Source organism: Trachypithecus francoisi, unplaced genomic scaffold, assembly GCF_009764315.1.
Source record: "Trachypithecus francoisi isolate TF-2019V2 unplaced genomic scaffold, Tfra_2.0 Lachesis_group4, whole genome shotgun sequence".
Classification (NCBI taxonomy): Eukaryota; Metazoa; Chordata; class Mammalia; order Primates; family Cercopithecidae; genus Trachypithecus; species Trachypithecus francoisi.
The window spans coordinates 95,149,038-95,170,867 of record NW_022681469.1 but is presented as its reverse complement, the minus strand read 5'-3'; the positions used below and the strand labels follow the sequence as shown (position 1 = coordinate 95,170,867).

At 41.2% G+C, this 21,830-nt stretch overlaps 1 protein-coding gene across 2 annotated transcripts in view; it reads left to right on the top strand.

Annotated features, from left to right (window-relative positions):
• IGF2BP3 (insulin like growth factor 2 mRNA binding protein 3) overlaps positions 1-21,757 on the top strand; it is a 156,908-nt gene extending 135,151 nt beyond the window's left edge. The window contains exons 10-14 of one of the 2 annotated variants that reach the window (XM_033192407.1): positions 12,701-12,817; positions 14,239-14,313; positions 18,314-18,445; positions 19,119-19,232; positions 19,511-21,757. In XM_033192407.1, coding sequence (XP_033048298.1) covers positions 12,701-12,817; positions 14,239-14,313; positions 18,314-18,445; positions 19,119-19,232; positions 19,511-19,609 — 537 coding nt within the window. In that variant the 3' untranslated portion in view covers positions 19,610-21,757. The remainder of the gene's footprint in view (positions 1-12,700; positions 12,818-14,238; positions 14,314-18,313; positions 18,446-19,118; positions 19,233-19,510) is intronic. The other variant, XM_033192406.1, reaches the window with a different exon arrangement.
• Positions 21,758-21,830: the final 73 nt, after the last annotated feature.

Here is a 21,830-nt window from a genome sequence, read left to right as displayed (position 1 = left end):
GGCAGCATCCTTATTTAAGGACACTGCCTGAGGATAGCTTTTCCTACTTCTGTTGGCCTCATGTTGGCCAGAACATGCCACTGGCTGTGTCTAGCTGCAAGAGAAGCTGGGAAACAATCCCTATGTGGGGGCAGCAATGTGTCCATTAAACACAGGGCCTATTACTAGAGGAAAATACATGTTGGGGACAGCTATTTGTCTGCTTCACTGGGTTGGGCACTATTGCCTGTTAAAGGAGCCTCCCAGAGCCTGGAAGAGAGGAAGCAAACTTTTAAGTTCTCTCAAAAAGCAGAGTCTAAATTCTGGAGAAGAAAATTCCATATTCCAGATTCCCATTCCTGTGGTTATTTTCATCTAAATAAAGAGAAAACACCATTTTTCAGAAAATCATATTGTCCCTGGATACAATTTAGATACAGTTAGAGTAAATTCTACTTTCAAACAGCTGCCAGGCAATCTTCTGGCTTAATGTTTAGGGGAACAATTCTTTAACAAGTGTTGTTTGAGTATTAAACTTCAAGTTGCGGGTGGTAGGGGGTGGTTGCAAGTACTTAGTTGGAATAGCTTCACCTTCACTATTTTTAGACTTTGTTCTTTTTCTAAAACCAGATCACTAATACTTATCTATTTTGTGTACCTAGTGGTCACCACTTTTTGAAATACAAATAAACTATTGTTTTTAAAGGCAATAAATCTCCCAAAGCTTTACCAGTTTCTTTGCTTATCATTGCTTCTTTTTTTTTTTTTTTTCTTTTGGAGACAGAGTCTTGCTCTGTTACCCAGGGTGGAGTGTGGTGCCGCAATCTCGGTTCACTGCAAACTCCACCTCCTGGGTTCAAGTGATTCTCGTGCCTCAGCCTCATGAGTAGCTGGGATTACAAGCAGGCACCACCATGCCTGGCTAATTTTTGTATTTTTAGTAGAGACAGCGTTTTACCATGTTTGCCAGGCTGGTCTCGAATTCGTGACCTCAAGTGATCCTCCCACTTCGGCCTCCCAAAGTACTGGGATTACAGATGTGAGCCACTGCAGCCAGCCTATTCTTTAGCAAGAAAAGTGAAGCCAAAAAGAAGCAATGATAATGACCAGGCGTTGCAGTGAGCCGAGGAGGTGGAGGTTGCAATGAGCCGAGATCGTGCCACTGCACTCCCGCCTGGGTGACTAAGCAAGACTGTCTCAAAAAAAAAAAAAAAAAAAAAAATACTATTTTATGTTTGTGAGGGTCTATGATGTTATTAAAAAAAAAAAAAAGAAACTGGGTTAGAAAGTTAAAGATCAACAGGCATTTTGCTCTCAGCACTTTTAAACTATTCCTGAAGTGCATTCTGGTATCTATACTTGCTGATGAGAAGCTTGCTGTTCCTTTGAAGCTATCACAGATTATGTACTAAGATCATGTTTATCCTTGATGTCCTGTAGGTTAACAGTGAACTTCCGCTTTTATTTTAAATGTATATTGCCTGTCAAGAAGTAGGTTTTGATGGCTAAATATTTCAAAGAATCTGTTTTTTCTTTTTTTTTTTAATATATACTACTTCCTTTTTCTTTCAGAATTGTTTCATTTCTCTACTCATGTGTTCTCATTCCTGCTTTGTAGCATGAAAGTAGAAATGATGCATCTCTTTGGATAAATCCCTTGCCTCTATTCCATTCTAGAACTTTGCCCACTAGTTCCCCCACAATACTCTCTTCTTCCCAGAACCTGCCAGGTTGAGGCCCCCTAGAGCCAAAGAGTTGGTTCTTCCAACAGACAAAAAGTCTCTAGTTCCTGCCGAGCAGCTGGCTTATGCAGTACTTAACTGGCAAACTTCGAGTTTATAAATGACAGGAAACGCGCCTTTCAGAAATGCTCAAACAGTAGGGAAGAAGGAATTGGCAGCTAGTGAAGCAGAGCAAGCAAGAGCTGGAATTGGCATAGTGCATGTCGCCTTAGCTGGATGGTCTTGGCAGCATGCAGTTGGGTTGGCAGAAGTAAGCCCACGGGCTGCTGGCTTCATAGTTTTGATAGCCTCTTTGGAGTCTTCTCAGAAGTCTCCAGAATGATAGTGTAACCTTAAAATGGCTAGCTTTCTGCTTATGAAAGAGGCAAGAGAGATGAGCACTTTAAGGTACTCTAAGAAACAAAGGGCGAGGCGCCGTGGCTTATGCCTGTAATCCCAGCACTTTGGGAGGCCAAGGTGAGAGGATTGCTTGAGACCGGGCTGGGCAACATAGGAAGACTCTGTCTCTACAAAAAAAAACTTCTTTAGATTAGCCAGGGGTGGTGGCCTGTGCCTTTCCCAGCTACTTGGGAGGCTGAGGTGGGAAGTGAGGTCAAGGCTGCAGTAAGCCATGATTGAACCACTGCACTCTAGCCTGGGTTGGGACAGAGTGAGACCCTGTGGAAAAAAAAAAAAAATTACGAGTTGGAGGCAATTTTTTAAATCAGATGACTGTTTCAGGGAGTCTCTTAATCTTTCTCACGGTGGGTGCAACTCTTGTCAGTAAACAGTTTCTAAGTAAGTAACTTACCGTGCACATTTATTATCTCCGAGAAGCCTCGGTTATCTAGTTACGGCAAAAAACTTTTCTTTGCCTTTTTTTGTTTGTTAGGGACTTCAATATTTTGTTCAGGTCATGGAGTTGAGTAAACTTAGTTTCAGTTCCAGACCTAAATCCATTTAAAAAAAAAAAAAAACCCAGGGATATCTATTTTACAAGCCAAAGGGAAACGCTGGCATCCTTCCAGGTTCCTGGAGGCTGGTCGTGTTGGCTGGCATACATGTCTCCATGCCTTTGTGATGTCTTAAATTTTCTTCCCCACAAAGTAAATACACTTAACCTTACTATTTGCTCATACTTATGTTTTCACGATAGATGATTAGGAATTACTCATTGGCAGACTTCACCAGTTATGCAAACTTTCAGTTGAGCAGCTTTGTTCTTCTGTTATTTCAAGCCATAGTTCAGAGTCTGCCAAGAAGTCCAAAAGAAGTTTTGCTGATAGGCATTTGGCAGAAATCCATTGGGAAGCAGCTTATGTCCTGTGAACATCCTTCGGTCCCGAAGAATGTATCCAAGAAAAGGTTCAGACAATGCAACTAGACCTTAACTTAAATGGAAGGAATGTGTAACAAGACTGGGTAACGCTAATGCGCCTTTTCCAACCTAGGTCTCATGGGCTTAAATTCACAGGTGAAAAAGGCTTATTATAATCTTTGCTTTGCAAAACTGCTGAGTTTTGCAAGTAAAAATTTAAATTATCTGCTTATTTGGGGCATCCAAATCCTGACACAGGCTTGTTCTAGGATAGGCTTATTGTAGTCTCGATTTCTTCTTTTTCATTTTTTGAGACAGTCTCGCTGTGTTGCCCAGACTGGAGTGCAGTGTCATGCATGATCTTGGCTCACTGTAACCTCCACCTCCCAGATTCAAGCGATTCTCCTGCCTCAGCCTCCTGAGTAGCTGGAATTACAGGCACGTGCCCAGCTAAATTTTGTACTTTTAGTAGAGATGGGGTTTCACCATATCAGTCCAGCTGGTCTCGAACTCCTGACTGCAAGGGATCCGCCCACCTCAGCCTTCCAAAGTTCTGGGATTACAGGCATGAGCCACAGCGCATGGCTCATGGTTTATTCTGAATCCCACATAAGAATGAATTGTACCAGAGAGCCAATTTAATGATTGGCAAAAGTTGACAGCATATTAATGTGAGCTGTCTTACATTCCCAGAGGAAAATTTTCTTGAAAAGTAATATTTGGTTAAGAAGATGCTTTGTGGATAGGAAATTGGAGCAAAGGGAATTGGACGACATCCAGAAATGTCTTCACCAAGCCTCAGACATCTGATGAGTCAACTTTTCTTTAAGACATGATTGCCAACAGCACACATCATTGTCCGTCATTCCAGGGCAGCATCTCCTGGTGTGGAAAAACACTTAGTTTGCTTCTAACTCTGCTGCTTCTATTTGACAAATTCTCTTGCTTCTGTTTTCATTCCAGGATAGGACATTTTAAAGTCTACACATTGATTCTTCATGTATGTGCCCTTTTTTTCTGTTACATTTTGGTCCTTTTGACCCTTTTCTGCTGGCCACCATTCCTTTTCCAAAGCGTCACACAACATTTCTCTTAAGTTTATGCTTAATCTTTATTTTGGGTTTGTTATTTCTCATCAGCAAAACAAGAACATGGACAGCCCCTCATCACTATGTCAGAAAGATAACTTTGTTTTTGTTTCTCACAGCAGCAGCCTTGGACGTGTTCCAGGCTAAGACACATGCATGTTTAGGCCAGGCTTTCACTCTGAGGAGGATGCTGCTACATGAGTGTTCTCTGGGGATATTGAGGAGTTGCTCTCTGAAACCAGTACCAGGAATAGTCATTTTTAATAAGTAAATGAATCGTTTTTCTCTCATAGTCATGGGAAATCATGCAACTAACTTTTTAAAAAATTAGCTGCGAGGAAGCTTAAAGCCAAATTTGTATAATAGCATTTTTGGCTTCATCTTATCTTGAGTGTTCAGGTCCCTATGCTCTTATTTTTTCACCTCCTTTGTTTTATCTTTCCAGATTATGTGTATTTTATAAGCAGCATAAAATTATTTTTGGAACAAGGCCCAGGAAACAAACAATTACAGTCATGACGAAATACTGTGGGGTAAATCTGGGAAAGTTACACATTAGGTTTAGTTTGATCATTGAAAAGGTCTTTATCACTACCAGCCTCCCCCAAGTATATTGTTCAGAAGAACATAATATGGATGTTGTTAGATAAAATATTTAGATCCCACCCTTAATTTTTTTTTTTTTTTTTTTTTTTTTTTTTTTTTTTTTTTTTTTTTTGAGACGGAGTCTCGCTCTGTCGCCCAGGCTGGAGTACAGTGGCCGGATCTCAGCTCACTGCAAGCTCTGCCTCCCGGGTTTACGCCATTCTCCTGCCTCAGCCTCCCGAGTAGCTGGGACTACAGGCGCCTGCCACCTTGCCCGGCTAGTTTTTTGTATGTTTTAGTAGAGACGGGGTTTCACCGTGTTAGCCAGGATGGTCTCGATCTCCTGACCTCGTGATCCGCCCGTCTCGGCCTCCCAAAGTGCTGGGATTACAGGCTTGAGCCACCGCGCCCGGCCCCCACCCTTAATTTTTTAAAAAATGTTCAAGATTAACTTAATGGTCTTGATACAATGATGAAGTAATGCTAACATTGAGCACAGTTTATAGTCAGTGTTGGCATTAATTCAATTGGTCTATCCAGTTATAAAATAAAAAAGGCCATAAAGGGATAAATGACATATGGTAATTGTGTGACACACTGGGGGCTGTGAGTTACATAGTATCTTCCAAAGAGAGATGCTGTTCTTCTGACTTAAATAGTGAAGAATGAAATAATTTTATTTTGTGTTCTTTGTTGATGAAGAGAAACAGAAGTGATCTGGCCAAGCCGTGCAGGACAGGCCCTAACACAGATCTCCACATAATAGTTTAGTAGGAAGGCAAGTCCTCCTCTGATGTATGTGTTCTAAAACTGCTAAATAGCCACAAGGGAGATTTCATTTAACTAACAGCTATATTAATACTTGCAGTGTGTTACATTATCCTAGAAAACATGAGGTATGCCAGAGAACTTTGCCAAGTTGTAAACAATATGGTACAAATTTAGTACATCTGTTTATACAGGTGCTGAAGAAACAAATGATTAGAGATGGGTGGGTGATTAGAGATGATGAATTGAATTTTGGGTTAACTCTTTTTTTTTTTTTTTTTTTTTTTTTTTTTGAGACGGAGTCTTGCTCTGCCGCCCAGGCTGGAGTGCAGTGGCCGGCTCTCAGCTCACTGCAAGCTCCGCCTCCCGGGTTCACGCCATTCTCCTGTCTCAGCCTCCCGAGTAGCTGGGACTACAGGCGCCCGCCCGGCTCGTTTTTTGTATTTTTTAGTAGAGACGGGGTTTCACCTTATTAGCCAGGATGGTCTCGATCTCCTGACCTCGTGATCCGCCCGTCTCGGCCTCCCAAAGTGCTGGGATTACAGGCTTGAGCCACCACGCCCGGCCGGGTTAACTCTTACATAAATAAGAGGTATATGATGGGGGCTGAAGATATAAAGGAAGGAATAGAGTTTAAATGATTTTCATTTGTAGGAAGCTAGTTGATACGGTTTGGCTGTATCTCCACCCAAATCTCATCTTGAATTGTAATTCCCACTTGTCAGTGGGAGGTGATTGGATCATGGGGGCAGATCCAAGGGGGAACCCTTGCTGTTCTTGTGATAGTGAGTTCTCATGAAGTCTAAGGGTTTAAAAGTGTGACACTTGCCCCATCCCTTACTCTGTCTCTCTCCCTCCTGCTGCCAAGTAAGACGTGCCTTGTTTCCCCTTTGTCTTCCGCCATGATTGTAAGTTTTCTGAGGCCTCCCCAGCCATGTGGAACTGAGTCAATTAAACTTTTTATTTATTTATTTATTTTCCTCTGAGACAGTTTCACTCTGTCGCCCATGCTGGAGTGCAGTGGTGCAATCTCAGCTCATTGCAACCTCTGCCTCCCAAGTTCAAGCAGTTCTCCTGCCTCAGCCTCCCGAGTAGCTGGGACTACAGGCACACGCCACCATGCCCAGCTAATTTTTGTATTTTCAGTAGAGATGGGGTTTCACCATGTTGCCCACATTGGTCTCAAACTTCTGACCTCAGGTGATCCACCCACCATGGCCTCCCGAAGTACTAGGATTACAGGTGTCAGTTACCATGACCAGCTAAACTCCTTTATAAATTACCCATTCTTGGGTAGTTTGTTCGTTCTGTTCTGTTCTGTTCTGGTTTGGTTTTTGAGACGAAGTCTCGCTCTGTCTCATCTGTACACACCACCTTATGCAAGTTTAAGATACTTTGCAACTTAAAAGTTTCAATTCCTTTGTCTTCACCTGACAGTTATTTTGCTTTATCTGAAGGTGCTTTATAAAGATTTTCAGAAAGTTCAGTTTTCCGTTTTTCACTAATTCATGTAACGATGCAATCAGATCTTTAAACATAAACTTCTGTGTCTTGGTACAAATAGTTCTAAGAATTTATGTAATAGAACGTCTGAGTCAAAGAGCACAAACTTTTAAAATTGACAGACAACGCCAAATCATCGTGATACCACATGTATTTTATGTCAATAAATTTATTAAAGGAAGGAATCATTTTAGTATAAATCATGCCTTTCACTTTTATGAAAAAGCAGCTGGGCACAGTAGCTCACGCCTGTAATTCCAGCACTTTGGGAGGATGAGGTGGGCGGATCACTTGAGGTCAGGAGTTCAAGACCAGCCTGGTCAACATGGTGAAACCTCGTTTCTACTAAAAAATACAAAAATTAGCTGGGCATGGTGGCATGCGCCTATAATTACAGCTATCCGGGAGGCTGAGGCAGGAGAATAGCTTGAACTTGGAAGGCGGAGGTTGCAGTTGCAGTGAGTCGAGATTGTACCACTGCACTCCAGCCTGGGCAAAAGAACAAGGCTCTGCCTCAAAACAAAACAAGAAAAAGCAACGTATGATTCTAGACCATATGCCTAGTATATATTAGTCCAGTTTCACACCGCTATAAAGAACTACCTGAGTAATTCCAGCACTCTGGGAGGCCAAGGCGGGCAGATCACCTGAGGTCAGGAGTTCAAGACCAGCCTGGCCAACATTGCTTGCTTTCAGTTGTTGCTTTCAGTTCTTAATCTTCAGTCTACCCCTATTTTTCAAAATAAAAATAACAGACTGTCTCTGGATGCCCTTTTTAGCGTTTTGATGATCAAAGGTTTAAGCTTTTGCCAACTACGCAAAAGAAATTTCTTTTGACTCACAGGAAGTCATACCAAGGTCAGTGTGAGAGGACAGGGGAAGGCAGCCCCTTGAGTGACAGTTCTAGTGGGTACTTTTGTTTAGAGCTTTCATGTATATTTTTGACAGCTCTGGAGATATATATGTGTGTGTGTGTGTGTGTGTGTATGTGTATATATATATATATATATATATATATTTTTTTTTTGATACGGAGTCTTGTGCTGTCACCCAGGCTGGAGTGCAATGGTGCGATCTCTGCTCACTGCAGCCTCAGCCTCCCAGGTTCAAGCAATTCTCCTGTCTCAGCCTCCCGAGTAGCTGGGATTACAGGCACCTGCCACCATGCCTGGCCTATTTTTTGTATTTTTAGTAGAGATGGGGTTTCACTGTTGGCCAGGCTGGTCTCGAACTCCTGATCTTGTGATCTGCCCACCTTGGCCTCCCAAGGTGCTGGGATTACAGGCGTGAGCCACCATGCCTGGCAGCTCTGGCTCTATTTTAAAGCATATCTGTACCCACTGAGAGCTTCATACTGGTTTATGAATCCGGCTTAGGAGATAGAGAAACCCAGGTTTGAATCCTGGCTCCACCAGGTGGTGTGTGACTTCAGGCAAATAACTTAACCTGTCTGGCTCAGTTTTTTCAACTCTAAAATGAGAATGTTGTTAGTTTCTAGAAATTGGGTCTGTTTTGGGGTACAAATGAGGTCATGCACCGCACCTCACACAGAGGAGACACAAACTGATCTTGCCACATGGGTGCTGCATACACTCACCCTTGTCAGAGTTATTTTTGCCTCAACCTGAATTTTTATCTCAGCATCCACTACTCTTGTGTGAAAACAAAGGCAATATTCAAAGGTATCATAAATGTCTTAACTGGAGTTCTACTGGAATGGAGAAACTGGAATTCCATGGACTGAGCAGGGGCCTTTTTATATGGGGATTTAATAATAATTAGCAATTTTAAATGTTCAGGCCCTTTTGACTGAGCAGTTCTACTTCTAAGAACATGTGCAATAGAGGTATTTACACAGGGCACAACTTTTATGTACCAAGATTTTATTGAAACTGGAAATTATGCATACACACTGTAGGTAAGAGAAATCAGCTGTGGTGTATCTATTTGAAGAAATACTCTTGTCAAAATGCAGTAGGGATGCTTGAGTGATACGAGAAGATATCCAAATTAAGGTAAAAAAAAAAAAAAAGCAAATTAGGATGTTATTTATTGTATCCATTTCTTATTTAAAATTTTTAATACATTTTTTAAACTTATGGAATATGTCTGCCTGACCTTTCTGGTTTTCCATGTCTCTCTTTTCACTGGGCTTCTGTCATTCTTCTTGAGCATTTGGCTTGAAAGAACTAACTACTGAAGCTGTTTGGGTGTAGCACTTACTTTAGGTAGGTAGTTGATTGTAGAAGTCTAAATTACTTGGTCATGTATAAGTTTTTCTGATTAACCTTGGTAATTCCTAGATGAATTCTTGATATTTTCAGATTTGTTAGCAGACTGTTGTACTTTAATTTTTCTCTTGTCTAGGTATCCGTTCCCATTTCAATTTTATTGGAAAATAGGAAAAAGTTGTTCCTTACATTCAAAGAACCAGCCCGTTTGTTATTTCTGGAGTGTTTTTGTTAAAAATATTTTCTTCAGAGGAAACCAAAGGCTTAAAGTTGTTTAAAAAAAGTAGTTAAGGGCCGGGCACAGTGGATCACCTGAGGTCAGAAGTTGGAGACCAGTCTGACCAATATGATGAAACCCAATTCTACTAAAAAGACAAAAGTTAGCTGGGCATGGTGGTACACACCTATAATCCCAGCTACTCAGGAGGCTGAAGCAGAAGAATCGCTTGAACCCAGGAGGCGGAGGTTGCAGCGAGCCAAGATTGTGCCACTGCACTACAGCCTAGGAGACAGAGCAAGACTGTGTCTCAAAAAAGAAAAAAAAGTAAACAATTAACTGAATTTTTCCTTTAAAGATTTAAGATGATATTAGCTGAGATTTTTCTTGAAAAATATACACAAACAAAAAAGGTAAACAATTAACTGAATTTTTCCTTTAAAGATTTAAGGTGATAGTAGAGATTTTTCTTGAAAAATGTAAACAAATGAGGTAGCAGAAAGGATACGGCCCAACTACTTTTGAGTGGGATTGATTTTTCACCTGTATCATAGGTGGGAGTCTAGAGAGACAGACTCTCAGATTTAAACAAACACGATTAAAATTCCTACCAAACAGGGCGAGTAAACTGACCTACGGAATGGCCTCCTGGTAAGTCTGCATTGGGGGACAGGCGAGTGGCACGGCCTGTGTGTCTGGTGCGGAATTCTGCCGTTGGTGATCAGTATCTCTCCATGGATTTATGGTGCCTAGTGCTCTGCTCTTTGCCTCTGCTCTGGGCTCACAGGAAAAAGTTGGAACTGTCAGTGCCACTAGTGATCTCTGTGTGGGAAGAATGATGTCATTTGGTAGTCAGACATTAAATGGCACAAATTGGTTTCTACATCTAGTAAAGCTGTCATAGCCCAGTGTTACTGTTTTCTTTGGCTGATTTTTGAAAACTGCTTAAAATTTTAAAGATTTCTACCTAGTTGCTGAGATTTTTGAAAGCAAAACTGTTGTCTGCTGTTGTTCGAGACTTTTTAAGAATTTCAGGCCAGGCTTGGTGGCTCACGCCTGTAATCCCAGCACTTTGGGAGGCCGAGGCAGGTGGATCACCAGGTCCGGAGTTTGAAACCAGGCTGACCAACATGGTGAAACCCTGTCTCTACTAAAAATACAAAAATTAGCCGGCCGTGGTGGCACACACCTGTAATCCCAGCTACTCAGGAGGCTAAGGTAGGAGAATCGCTCGAACCTAGGAGGCAGAGGTTGCAATGAGCCAAGATCACACCACTGCCCTCCAGCCTGGGCAACAGAGCGAGACTCTGTCTCAAAAAAAGAAAAGAATTTCAGAAAAGTGTTTAGGTTAAAAAATTAGAAATTAGGAGCTGTCTTATGGCTGTGTGTATAATACATACTACAGTACTGATGGGTTAACTTGAGTACTTGGGAGCTGAATTTATAGTATTATGCAATAGGAATCTAAGATTCAAGAGAATCCCATAAAAGTGTTAAGTAATTCATGTATAAGTTGTGTAAGACAAAATATCTTCTAATATTTCTAGAAATATTTGCTGATTGGGTATACATAGTGGGTTTTTTCTTTTTCTTTCTTTCTTTTTTTTTTTTTTTGAGACAGAGTTTCACTCTCACCCAGGTTGGAGAGCAGTGATGTGATCTCAGCTCACTGCATCCTCAACCACCTGGGCTCAAGTGATCCTCCCATCTCAGCCTCCCCTACGTAGCTGGGACGACAGGCAAGCGCCACCATGTCTGGCTAATTTTTGAAGAGGTGGGGTTTTGCCATGTTGCCCAGGCCGGTCTCAAACTCCTGGGTTCAAGCAATCCACCCACCTTGGCCTCCCAAAGTGCTGGGATTACAGGCATGAACCACTGTGCCTGGCTTTCTCTTTTCTTTTCTTTTTTTTTTTTTTTAACAAAAGCGTATTACTGGCTTCTTCAGTTGTGGCTCATTTCAAACTATTTCTTGTAATATGTGTCTTGGAACTACCCTTGGAAGTGTTTTTCTTACTATATTGTTAGAAGGTAAACACAGTAGAAAATGCATAAATTATGTGCACTGCTTCTGCACTTTAGAACTGTTAGTTGACTGGTAACATTACTGAACCTTAAATTGGCCTTTTTAGGAGTCCAGTCACTGTGAACTCTTGAGTAAATGTGTCCTTTATCCCTGCAAGGACTATTTGAAAAGAGAGTCAGGAAGGGCACAACTGGCTTGAAGTGGGAGGTAGTGAAGGAATGAGGTACACAGATAAAATCCATTTATGAAGAACCTTTCAGGAGTTAGCCTTCAAAATATTTTCTAATTTCTTCACGTATAAAATGCAAAGGGGGCCGGACGCAGTGGCTCACGCCTATAATCCCAGCACTTTGGGAGGCCAAGGCAGGTGGATCATTTGAGGTCAGGAGTTCAAGACCAGCCTGCCAACATGCTGAAACCCTATCTCTACTAAAAATACAAAAAAAAAAAAAAGCCGGGGGTGGTGGCAAGTGCTCGTAATCTCAGCTACTCGGGAAGCTGAGGCAGGAGACGAGCTCGAACCCGGGAGATGGAGGTTGCAGTGAGCCGAGATTGTGCCATTGCGCTCTAGTCTGGGCGACAAGAGTGAGACTCCATCTCAAAAAAAAAAAAGCAAAGGCACAGATGGAAGGAATAAGGAATTCTGTGGGAAAGCATCTTATGGCATCTTACCACTAAAGTGAATTAGCTCTCTCCTAATCCTGTCCTGCACTTGGATGTGATAACTATTGAATGACAGTGGTAAGATTTCATACAATTTGGTCATATGTAACAAAATTCAGCTTTTCTCTAAAACTTCACTGTGTGTGTGTTTAAGGAGTGAAACCTACGTAGATAAGGTGTGGAGCTGGCGTCCTTGAGTGCTGTCATGTTTGATATGTAGCCCAGAATTTCATTTACTTGTTAAGAATCTACCTTGAGAGTGGTAGGGGGATCTTACTTAATTTTTAATGCAACCATGTCCCTCTATTCTAATATGATTAAACTTGACAACATCTACATATCTTTTAAATCCATAACTCAGTGACATTTTAAAGTTTAAGGAAACCGTAGAGAAAAGTGAAATTTTAAATACCACTGTTTTCAGGATGACTATGAGATCTTCTTGATCTATTAGGTAAGCTCCTGTCAACTTCTTGTGGTAGCTTTTCCTTAAACTTTCCTAGTATTCCTACTGCATGAGAAGGTGTCCATCCTAAAGCTAATGTTAACAAAAGCCTGATTTGTAGCAAATAAACATGCATGTCCTGGCTTTCTTTTCTAACAGCAATCAGAAACGGAGACTGTTCACCTGTTTATCCCGGCTCTATCAGTCGGTGCCATCATCGGCAAGCAGGGCCAGCACATCAAGCAGCTTTCTCGCTTTGCTGGAGCTTCAATTAAGGTACTCTTCTACCAGCTGTGGCTCTCTGGTTCTTTAAGTAAGTTACAGAAATATGAATCATCTTGCCACTTTATAATTTGAATCGAATGTAGAAGACCCTATTAGGGTTACATAAGGATATGAAGAAAACCCCAAACAACAGTGGCTCACACCAAGGAGGCTAACTTCTCTGTACAGAAAACACAGTCTGGAGGTGAGCATCAGGGCTGGGTGCTGACTCTGCCCCTCCAAGTCCTTGGACCTAAGTTCCTTCCAAGTCACCTTCCCCAGGTATGGCCTTAGTCCCTCATGGTTCCACATGACACCATTCAGTGCTCCAAGAATCAGGTCTGTTGTCCAGACAGTAGGAGAGGAGAACACCATAAAGAGCTTTTCTCCTACGGAAGTTTCTTGTTAGCTGCTATGGGATAGTTCTACCTATATTCCATTGCCCAGAACTTGGCCAGATGAAGTTGAAGGGGCAAAATACAGGCTATGCACAGTCAGCTAAACATTTTGCAACTACAGCAGGTAACATACCAGAGGACAACTAATGGTGTCTGCCATAATAGATAACTGTGTGTTCTGAAGATTCTGTATTTTGATGCCTTATTTAAGGAAAATAAAGGTTGGCCAGGTGTGGTGGCACACACCTGTAATCCCAGCACTTTGGGAGGCCAAAGCAGGCAAATTGTTTGACCCCAGGAGTTGAAGACCAGACTGTGCAACATGGTGAGATCCCATCTCTACAAAAAAAAAAATTTTTTTTTTAATTAGCCAGGCATGGTGGCATTCACCTGTAGTCCCAGCTACTTGGGAGGCTGAGGTGGGAGGAACACTTGAGCTTGGGTGGTTGAAGCTGCAGTGAGCTATGATGACACCACTGCACGCCAGCCTGGGCCACAGAAAAGACCCTGCCTCAGACAAACAAAGGCATGTGGTGTGCAGTATCCTTAAAACTTAGGGTACAGAGACTCCTAGAGTGTGTTGCCTACACAGGAAGCCCAAGGAGCTCTGATGCAAGTGGGCCAAGGACCACACTTTGAGCACCACTGGTGTAGTGAACACGGACAATGGAGACAGACCCAGCTCTCCCTGTAGCTCTGTTAGCTGTGTGATCATGGTCCAGGTAACTCAACTTCTCCAGCCTTCCATTTCCGCATTTGTGAAGTGGAGGTAATACTTCATCAGGATGTGGTGAGGATTAGCTGAGAGGCTACATGTGGAGGTCTCCATTAGGGCCAGGCACAGAGTAAGTATATAGTATATAGCAGGAGGGCGGCCTAAATGGTGAACCCACAGGAATTGCTGCCTCTCCCTAATTTCCTTCAGGAAGGGTTTAATTCTGCATTTCAGCCAATCATGTGAAAATGTTAGGCTGGTTGGCCCAAGATGCTATCAGTGATACCTCAAAGTATCGTAACTGGTTGGGTCTGTTACAGATTGCTCCAGCAGAAGCACCAGATGCTAAAGTGAGGATGGTGATTATCACTGGACCACCAGAGGCTCAGTTCAAGGTATGTGCTATGTCCACAGGTAACAAATGCACAAGTACTCCGTAACCTGGCGTCTCCCTTAAATATGTCTGAATCTCAGAAGAGTCAATGGAAATTCTTATCTAAGAGCAGAGTAGAATCATACTCAAAATTATATTTCAAAATAAACCAAAAGTCTTTAATTTTGAGAGTTCTGTACTGGTTGCTGGGTTTACCTGTCTCTCAAAGGTGAATTTTGCTCAATGGCTTGTAATCCTATGCTAAGGTGAGACCTTAAAATTTACAAACCTGCCAGGTTAATATGCCTTGGAAACTTGTTTTCAGATGTTTTCTCTCCTGTCCCTGAGATTCCCTAGCCTTGAATTAAAATGCCCCCTTTTTCCTCTTACCCTTGGATTATCTCTGTTAGACCCTGCCCATAGACTCTCTACAAATCTCTGTAATCCTTGGGATCTTAGAGGTAGGAATGGCAGGAGCTCTTGTAGCATTTGTCCTGGTATGAACCATTGCACGTTTATTGGAATTTGAGGTCTCTGGGGCTGCAGTGTGCCTTTCAGTGTCTACTGAGAGGTGGTAGAGCAGAGACTTGGCAGCCAGGCTGCTAGTTCAAATCTAGCCAGCTCTGCCATTTGCCTTGTATGACATTGGGCAAGTTACTTAACCTTTTTCTGTAAAACCAGGGATAAGAGCACTTACATCCTAAGGTAGTTTAAGGTTTACACAATATATGAAATATTTAGAAAAGTGCCTAACACACGGGCAGCACAAAACTAGCATGCCAGGGGTATTCAGCAGACTATGGATGAATCAGACTAAGACCATGCCAAATTCATGAATATATTCCTTTTAGTGTATGATTTCTCCCATAAAATTTAGTATGGGTATCTTGTCTTAGAACATTTAGTGGCTGTGTAGTAAGAAGACAATTATTTAACCTTAAGCCATAGTTCTTTTTTGTTTTTTTGTTTTTTTTTTTTGAGACAGAGTCTCACTCTGTTGCCCAGACTGGACTGCAGTGGCGTGATCTCGGCTCACTGCAAACTCCACCTTCTGTGTTCAAGCGATCCTCCTGCCTCAGCCTCCCCAGTAGCTGGGATTACAGGCATGTGCCGCCATGCCCGGCCAATTTGTTTTTAGTAGAGATGGGGTTTCACCATGTTGGCCATGCTGGTCTCAAACTCCTGACCTCAAGTGATCCGCCCACTTTGGCCTCCCAAAGTGCTGGGATTACTGGAGTGAGCCACTGTGCCCCTGGCCAAGCCTTAGTTTTCTTAGCCTTAAAGTGTGACAGTAACTAGTAACAGTGCATATAGTTCTCTCCCCACCCCACCTCTCTCCCTTAAAAACAAACAAAAAATCACTTTCTTTGACTTCTATTTTCTCTGGGCCATTTTTTCACTAAAAATCCAAAGCTGCTTTCACTTCATTTGCGGGAAGAATGGGAAAGGAAGGAGGTGCTTTGAGCTGTGGGTGATCAGGTGAAGAAAGAAAATAATGCGAAGAAATGTATTCCTTCAGAGCAGCCTTGTGATCCAGGCAGTTCAAATCTTAACTCAGAATTGTTGAAAACTGCTTCCTATCCCAAACCTTCAGGGTCACTTTTAGTTTGAAACCTTAAAAGATAAATACAAACATATCTCTTCTTGGTGCTGAGCTTTTACTCTTATAAGTGGAATTACTGTCCTGCAACTCCTGTGATGCTTGTATAATAGGAACTTCAAAGTTCTTTCCCTGTATTCTCTAATAAAACTCATGTTTTATAGTTAACTTAAATGTTAACACTTAAGCCGTAGTGGTTAAATTTCATTTATGTGATTGGTGACAATGCTAACTGAATGTTTTATTTTAGAGATCTAAGGAATGGTAAACCTCCTACCCCTTATTTTTTCTTACAAATTCAAGAACTTCAGTTTTGGAGGATAGTGTATATATCCCTAGTGTGCTTTTGACTGTGTTAAGTAATAGTAATATCTACATCATTGCCCTGAGGCATTAAGGATCAATGGAATATAGGGTATCAAGACGAAATTTGTCTGTAATGCCCTAAAATGAGCTCAGCTTTCTGAATCAGTGAACATGTGTTGGGTACTATTGTTTTTTGTGGTTTACCCTGGCAGTTTGTCAAACCAACTGTCGGGCTCCTTTCTCCTTTGCTGACTAATGGTTGTATGTAATAGGTTGTTTATATATAACTTCTAGTTGCATGCAGTAGGTGATAGGATGTATGGTCTCTAAATATCAGAAGTCTCTTGGCCAGGTGCAGTGATCCACACCTGCTATCCCAGCACTTTGAGAGGCCTAGGTGGGTGGATCACTTGAGTGCAGGAGTTCGAGGCCAGCCTGGCCAACATGGCAAAACTCCATCTCTACTAAAAATACAAAAATTAGCTGGGCATGGTGGCGGGTGCCTGTAATCCCAGCTCCTTGGGAGGCTGAGGCAGGAGAGTCGCTTAAACCCAGGAGGCAGAGGTTGCAGGGTGCTGAGATCACACCATGGCACTCTAGTCTGAGTGACAGAAAGAGACTCTGTCTCTTAAAAAAAAAAATTTTTTTAAAGCCAGGCACAGTCGCTCACACCTGTAATCCCAGCACTTTGGGAGGCCGAGGTGGGTGGATCACCTGAGGTGAGGAGTTCAAGACCAGCCTGGCCAACACGGTGAATCCCCGTCTCAACTAAAATAACAACAAAAAATTAGTTGGGTGTGGTGGCGGGCACCTGTAATCCCAACTACTTCGGGAGGCTGAGGCAGGACAATCGCTTGAACCCGGGGGTCGGAGGTTGCAGTGAGCCGAAATCACACCATTGTACTCCAACCTGGATGACGGGGCAAGGCTCTGTCTCAAAAAAGAAAAAAAAAGTGTCTTGTCTTGATGTTGTAGCCTCTTTGAAATATTCAAAGGAAAAACCACCCTTCTAAGAGTATGAAACACATTCAAATTGAAAACATTTTTCTCAGCAGGTTTCTAACTGGCCCATGTAGACACAAGCTTGACTTTTAGTGAGCCTGGCATAGCTGACTCTGCAGTTCTCAGTCTCTTTTGCTCAAAAAAAAATGAGACCAGGTGTGGTGGCGTGCACTGGTAATACCAACACTTTGGGAGGCCAAGGCAGGACTCTTGAGCCCAGGAGTTTCTGATGAGCCTGGCAACATAGCAAGACCCCTATTTCTATAAAAATTAGTGGCACAGTGGCTCACGCCTGTAATTCTAGCACTTTGGGAGGCTGAGGCGGGCAGATCACTTGAGGTCAAGAGTTTGAGACCAGCCTGACCAACATGGTAAAACCCCATGCCTACTAAAAATGCAAAAATAATTAGCCAGGTGTGGTTTCGGGCACCTGTAATCCCACCTACTCGGGAGGCTGAGGCAGGAGAATTGCTTGAACCTGGAAGGTAGGGGTTGCAGTGAGCCAAGATCGTGCCACTGCACTCTAGCCTGGGCAACAAAGTAAAACTCCATCTCAAAAAAAAAAAAAAAAGCCAGGTGTGGTGTTATGTTGCATGCCTGTAGTTCCAGCTGCTACTCAGGAGGCTGAGGTGGGAGGATCGCTTGAGGCCAGGAGGTTGAAGCTGCAGTGAGCTATGATTACGCCACTGCACTCCAGCCTGGACAACAGAAGGACCCCATCTCCAAAAAAAAGGAAAGAAAAATGCAATTAATTTCTCATGGCCAGCACGAGAAGTTTTACCTATCACAATTTTAGTACAAATGGCCATTTGCCCACAAAAATTTATTTTTATTAGGCTATTAATTGCCTTTAACTATTTTCGTCAGAAGAATATGGCTTATCCTTCTTCCACCAAGCATTCAGTTGCCTCTACTGTGATGGGTAGTAGTTATTGTCAACCTTTTAGAACTTCCTAACTGCTCTCTTCTGTGTTATTTTCAATAATCTATGAAATGTAGATGTGTCACTGCAAAGGGCTATCCCACTTGGATTTGGGATATCCCACTTTCGAGTTAACTGACCTTTTCCATTTCATAGATGAATGACACTAATAGGATGTGTTTTAATCTGTAGGCTCAGGGAAGAATTTATGGAAAAATTAAAGAAGAAAACTTTGTTAGTCCTAAGGAAGAGGTGAAACTTGAAGCTCATATCAGAGTGCCATCCTTTGCTGCTGGCAGAGTTATTGGAAAAGGAGGCAAAACGGCAAGTACTTCAGCAAAACCTGTGCAGTGGTATGAAAGGGAAAGCGTTGAAAGGTACTTAGGAGTTCCAAGTCCCCGAATTTTGGCTAATTTATAAAAAGCAGGACCATCTTGACCAAGGTTTGGAGAAGATTGCCTTTTGTTTCCTGTCTGAGTGTTGGCGCCAGCTATTAGTGAAAGTAATGCATCTCTTTCAGATCACTGTGTGTGAGAGGATTGTCCTATATTTATAAAGAGCATTTAACATTCTCTTGATAAAACTTTAGCTTTTTATTGAACAGACACTTAACAGGAATTTTAAGAATTTCATCTACAGCTCGTTACATCTGTAATGAAAAAAAAGCAAACTGTTTCTAGTTTCTAATACATATAACTTGTAAGTGGGTTTCAAAGCTATTTATAATTTTGAAGTGACTGAGTACATACACTTTGGAATCAGACTCAGGATTTGAATCTGGTTTTGCCATTCACTTGTGTAACTGGACAAATCAATTTCTTTGGATGAGGCTTAATCACCTTGAAATGGGGCTAATTCTAATAACCTCATGGAATTACTAGTGGACTAAATGAAATTTGTAAAGCCATACATACCTCAGTGTCTGGCACACAGTAAGTGCTCAGGAAGTAAGCTTTTAAAACTGCCACTTAATGTGATTTATATTTATCTCTTTCAGGTGAATGAACTTCAGAATTTGTCAAGTGCAGAAGTTGTTGTCCCTCGTGACCAGACACCTGATGAGAATGACCAAGTGGTTGTCAAAATAACTGGTCACTTCTATGCTTGCCAGGCAAGTGGGCTCTAAAATGGATAAGCTTTTGTATCTTTCTCAATTGGAAGCAATTTTCCCACAGGTGCTCCTACCTGATAGAATTAGTTAAGATTGTTTGATGATTAAGACTTTTCATCTCCCTTTTAGCAGGTGATTTCAGAGACTACTAGCAAACTAACTAGTATGTATCTTTAATCATCAAATGGATTTCTATTTGAAATTGTTGAAATGAGGGGGTACAATAACTTTTAGTAGCTTTTGATCAAGTAGAATTTCAAAGCTCTGTCCTTTTCCAGGTTGCCCAGAGAAAAATTCAGGAAATTCTGACTCAGGTAAAGCAGCACCAACAACAGAAGGCTCTGCAAAGTGGACCACCTCAGTCAAGACGGAAGTAAAGGCTCAGGAAACAGCCCACCACAGAGGCAGATGCCAAACCAAAGACAGATTGCTTAACCAACAGACGGGCGCTGACCCCCTATCCAGAATCACATGCACAAGTTTTTACCTAGCCAGTTGTTTCTGAGGACCAGGCAACTTTTGAACTCCTGTCTCTGTGAGAATGTATACTTTATGCTCTCTGAAATGTATGACACCCAGCTTTAAAACAAACAAAAAAAAAGGGTAGGGGAGGGAGGGAAAGAGAAGAGCTCTATGCACTTCCCTTTGTTGTAGTCTCACAGTATAACAGATATTCTAATTATTCTTAATATCCCCCCATAATGCCAGAAATTGGCTTAATGATGCTTTCACTAAATTCATCAAATAGATTGCTCCTAAATCCAGTTGTTACAATTGGATCAGAATAATTATCACAGGAACTTAAATGTTAAGCCATTAGCATAGAAAAACTGTTCTCAGTTTTATTTTTACCTAACACTAACATGAGTAACCTAAGGGAAGTGCTGAATGGTGTTGGCAGGGGTATTAAATGTGCATTTTTACTCAACTACCTCAGGTATTCAATAATACAATGAAAAGCAAAATTGTTCCTTTTTTTTGAAAATTTTATATACTTTATAATGATAGAAGTCCAACCGTTTTTTAAAAAATAAATTTAAAATTTAACAGCAATCAGCTAACAGGCAAATTAAGAATTTTACTTCTGGCTGGTGACAGTAAAGCTGGAAAATTAATTTCAGGGTTTTTTGAGGCTTTTGACACAGTTATTAGGTAAAAAAATCAAATGTTCAAAGATACGGAGCAGTGCCTAATATCTGGAGAGCAGCACTACCATTTATTCTTTCATTTATAGTTGAGAAGGTGTTTGATGGTACTAACAAAGTGGTGGCAGGAGGTTTTGGAACGGCTGGTTTAAATGGCTTCAGGAGACTTCAGTTTTTTGTTTAGCTACATGATTGAATGCATAATAAATGCTTTGTGCTTTTGACTATCAATACCTACAGAAAGTGCATCAATGAAGAGATGCAGGACTTTCAACTAATTGGCGAAAAGCAAGCTTTAGCTTGTCTTACAGGTGCTTAGTTTGCCAGTACACTTCAGACCAATGGGACAGTCATAGATGGTGTGACAGTGTTTAAAGGCAACAAAAGGCTACATTTCCATGCAGCCAGCACTGTCATGAGCCTCACTAGTATTTTGAAGATTTTTAAGCACTGATAAATTAAAAGAAAAAAAATTAGACTCCACCTAAAGTAGTACATAAGTATAGCAGGATTTCTGTATACTCTGCAATCAGTTCTTTGAAGAAAAAAAAGTCAAAAGATAGAGAATAAAAGAAAAGTTTTTGGGATATAATTTGAAGAAAACATATGACCTTTGATACCGAACTCATTTGCTCACTCCTTAGCTTGACAGCAAAGCCCAGTGTGTACAATTGTGTTGGGTGTGGGTGGTCTCCAAGGCCACGCTGCTCTCTGAATTGATTTTGAGTTTTGTTTGTAAGATGATCACAGTCATATTACACTGATCTAAAGGATATATATATATATCCCTTTAAAAAAAATCACTGCCTCATTCTTATTTCAAGATGAATTTCTATACAGACTGTTTTTCTGAAGATCATATCAATTAGACATTTTGAAAATGATTTAAAATGTTTTCCTTAATGTTCTCACAAAACAAGTTTCTTTTGTAGTTTTAACCAAAAAAGTGCCCTTTTTGTCACTGGATTCTCCTAGCATTCATAATTTTTTTTTTCATACAATGAATTAAAATTGCTAAAATCATGGACTGGCTTTCTGGTTGGATTTCAGGTGAGATGTGTTTAAGGCCAGAGCTTTTCTCAATATTTTTTTTTCCCCAATATTTGATTTTTTAAAAATATACACATAGGTGCTGCATTTATATCTGCTGGTTTAAATTCTGTCATATTTCACTTCTAGCCTTTTAGTATGGCAAATCATATTTTACTTTTACTTAAGCATTTGTAATTTGGAGTATCTGGTACTAGCTAAGAAATAATTCTATAATTGAGTTTTGTACTCACCATATATGGATCATTCCTCATGTATAACGTGCCCCAAATGCAGCTTCATTTTCCAGGTATCTTGACGCAGAATAAAGTTTTTCATCATTTAGGTGCAGCTTGTTGTGTAGTACATTTTATTTTTGGTTTTCAATTTTATGTGAACATTCTGAATGAATTTTTCAAACTCT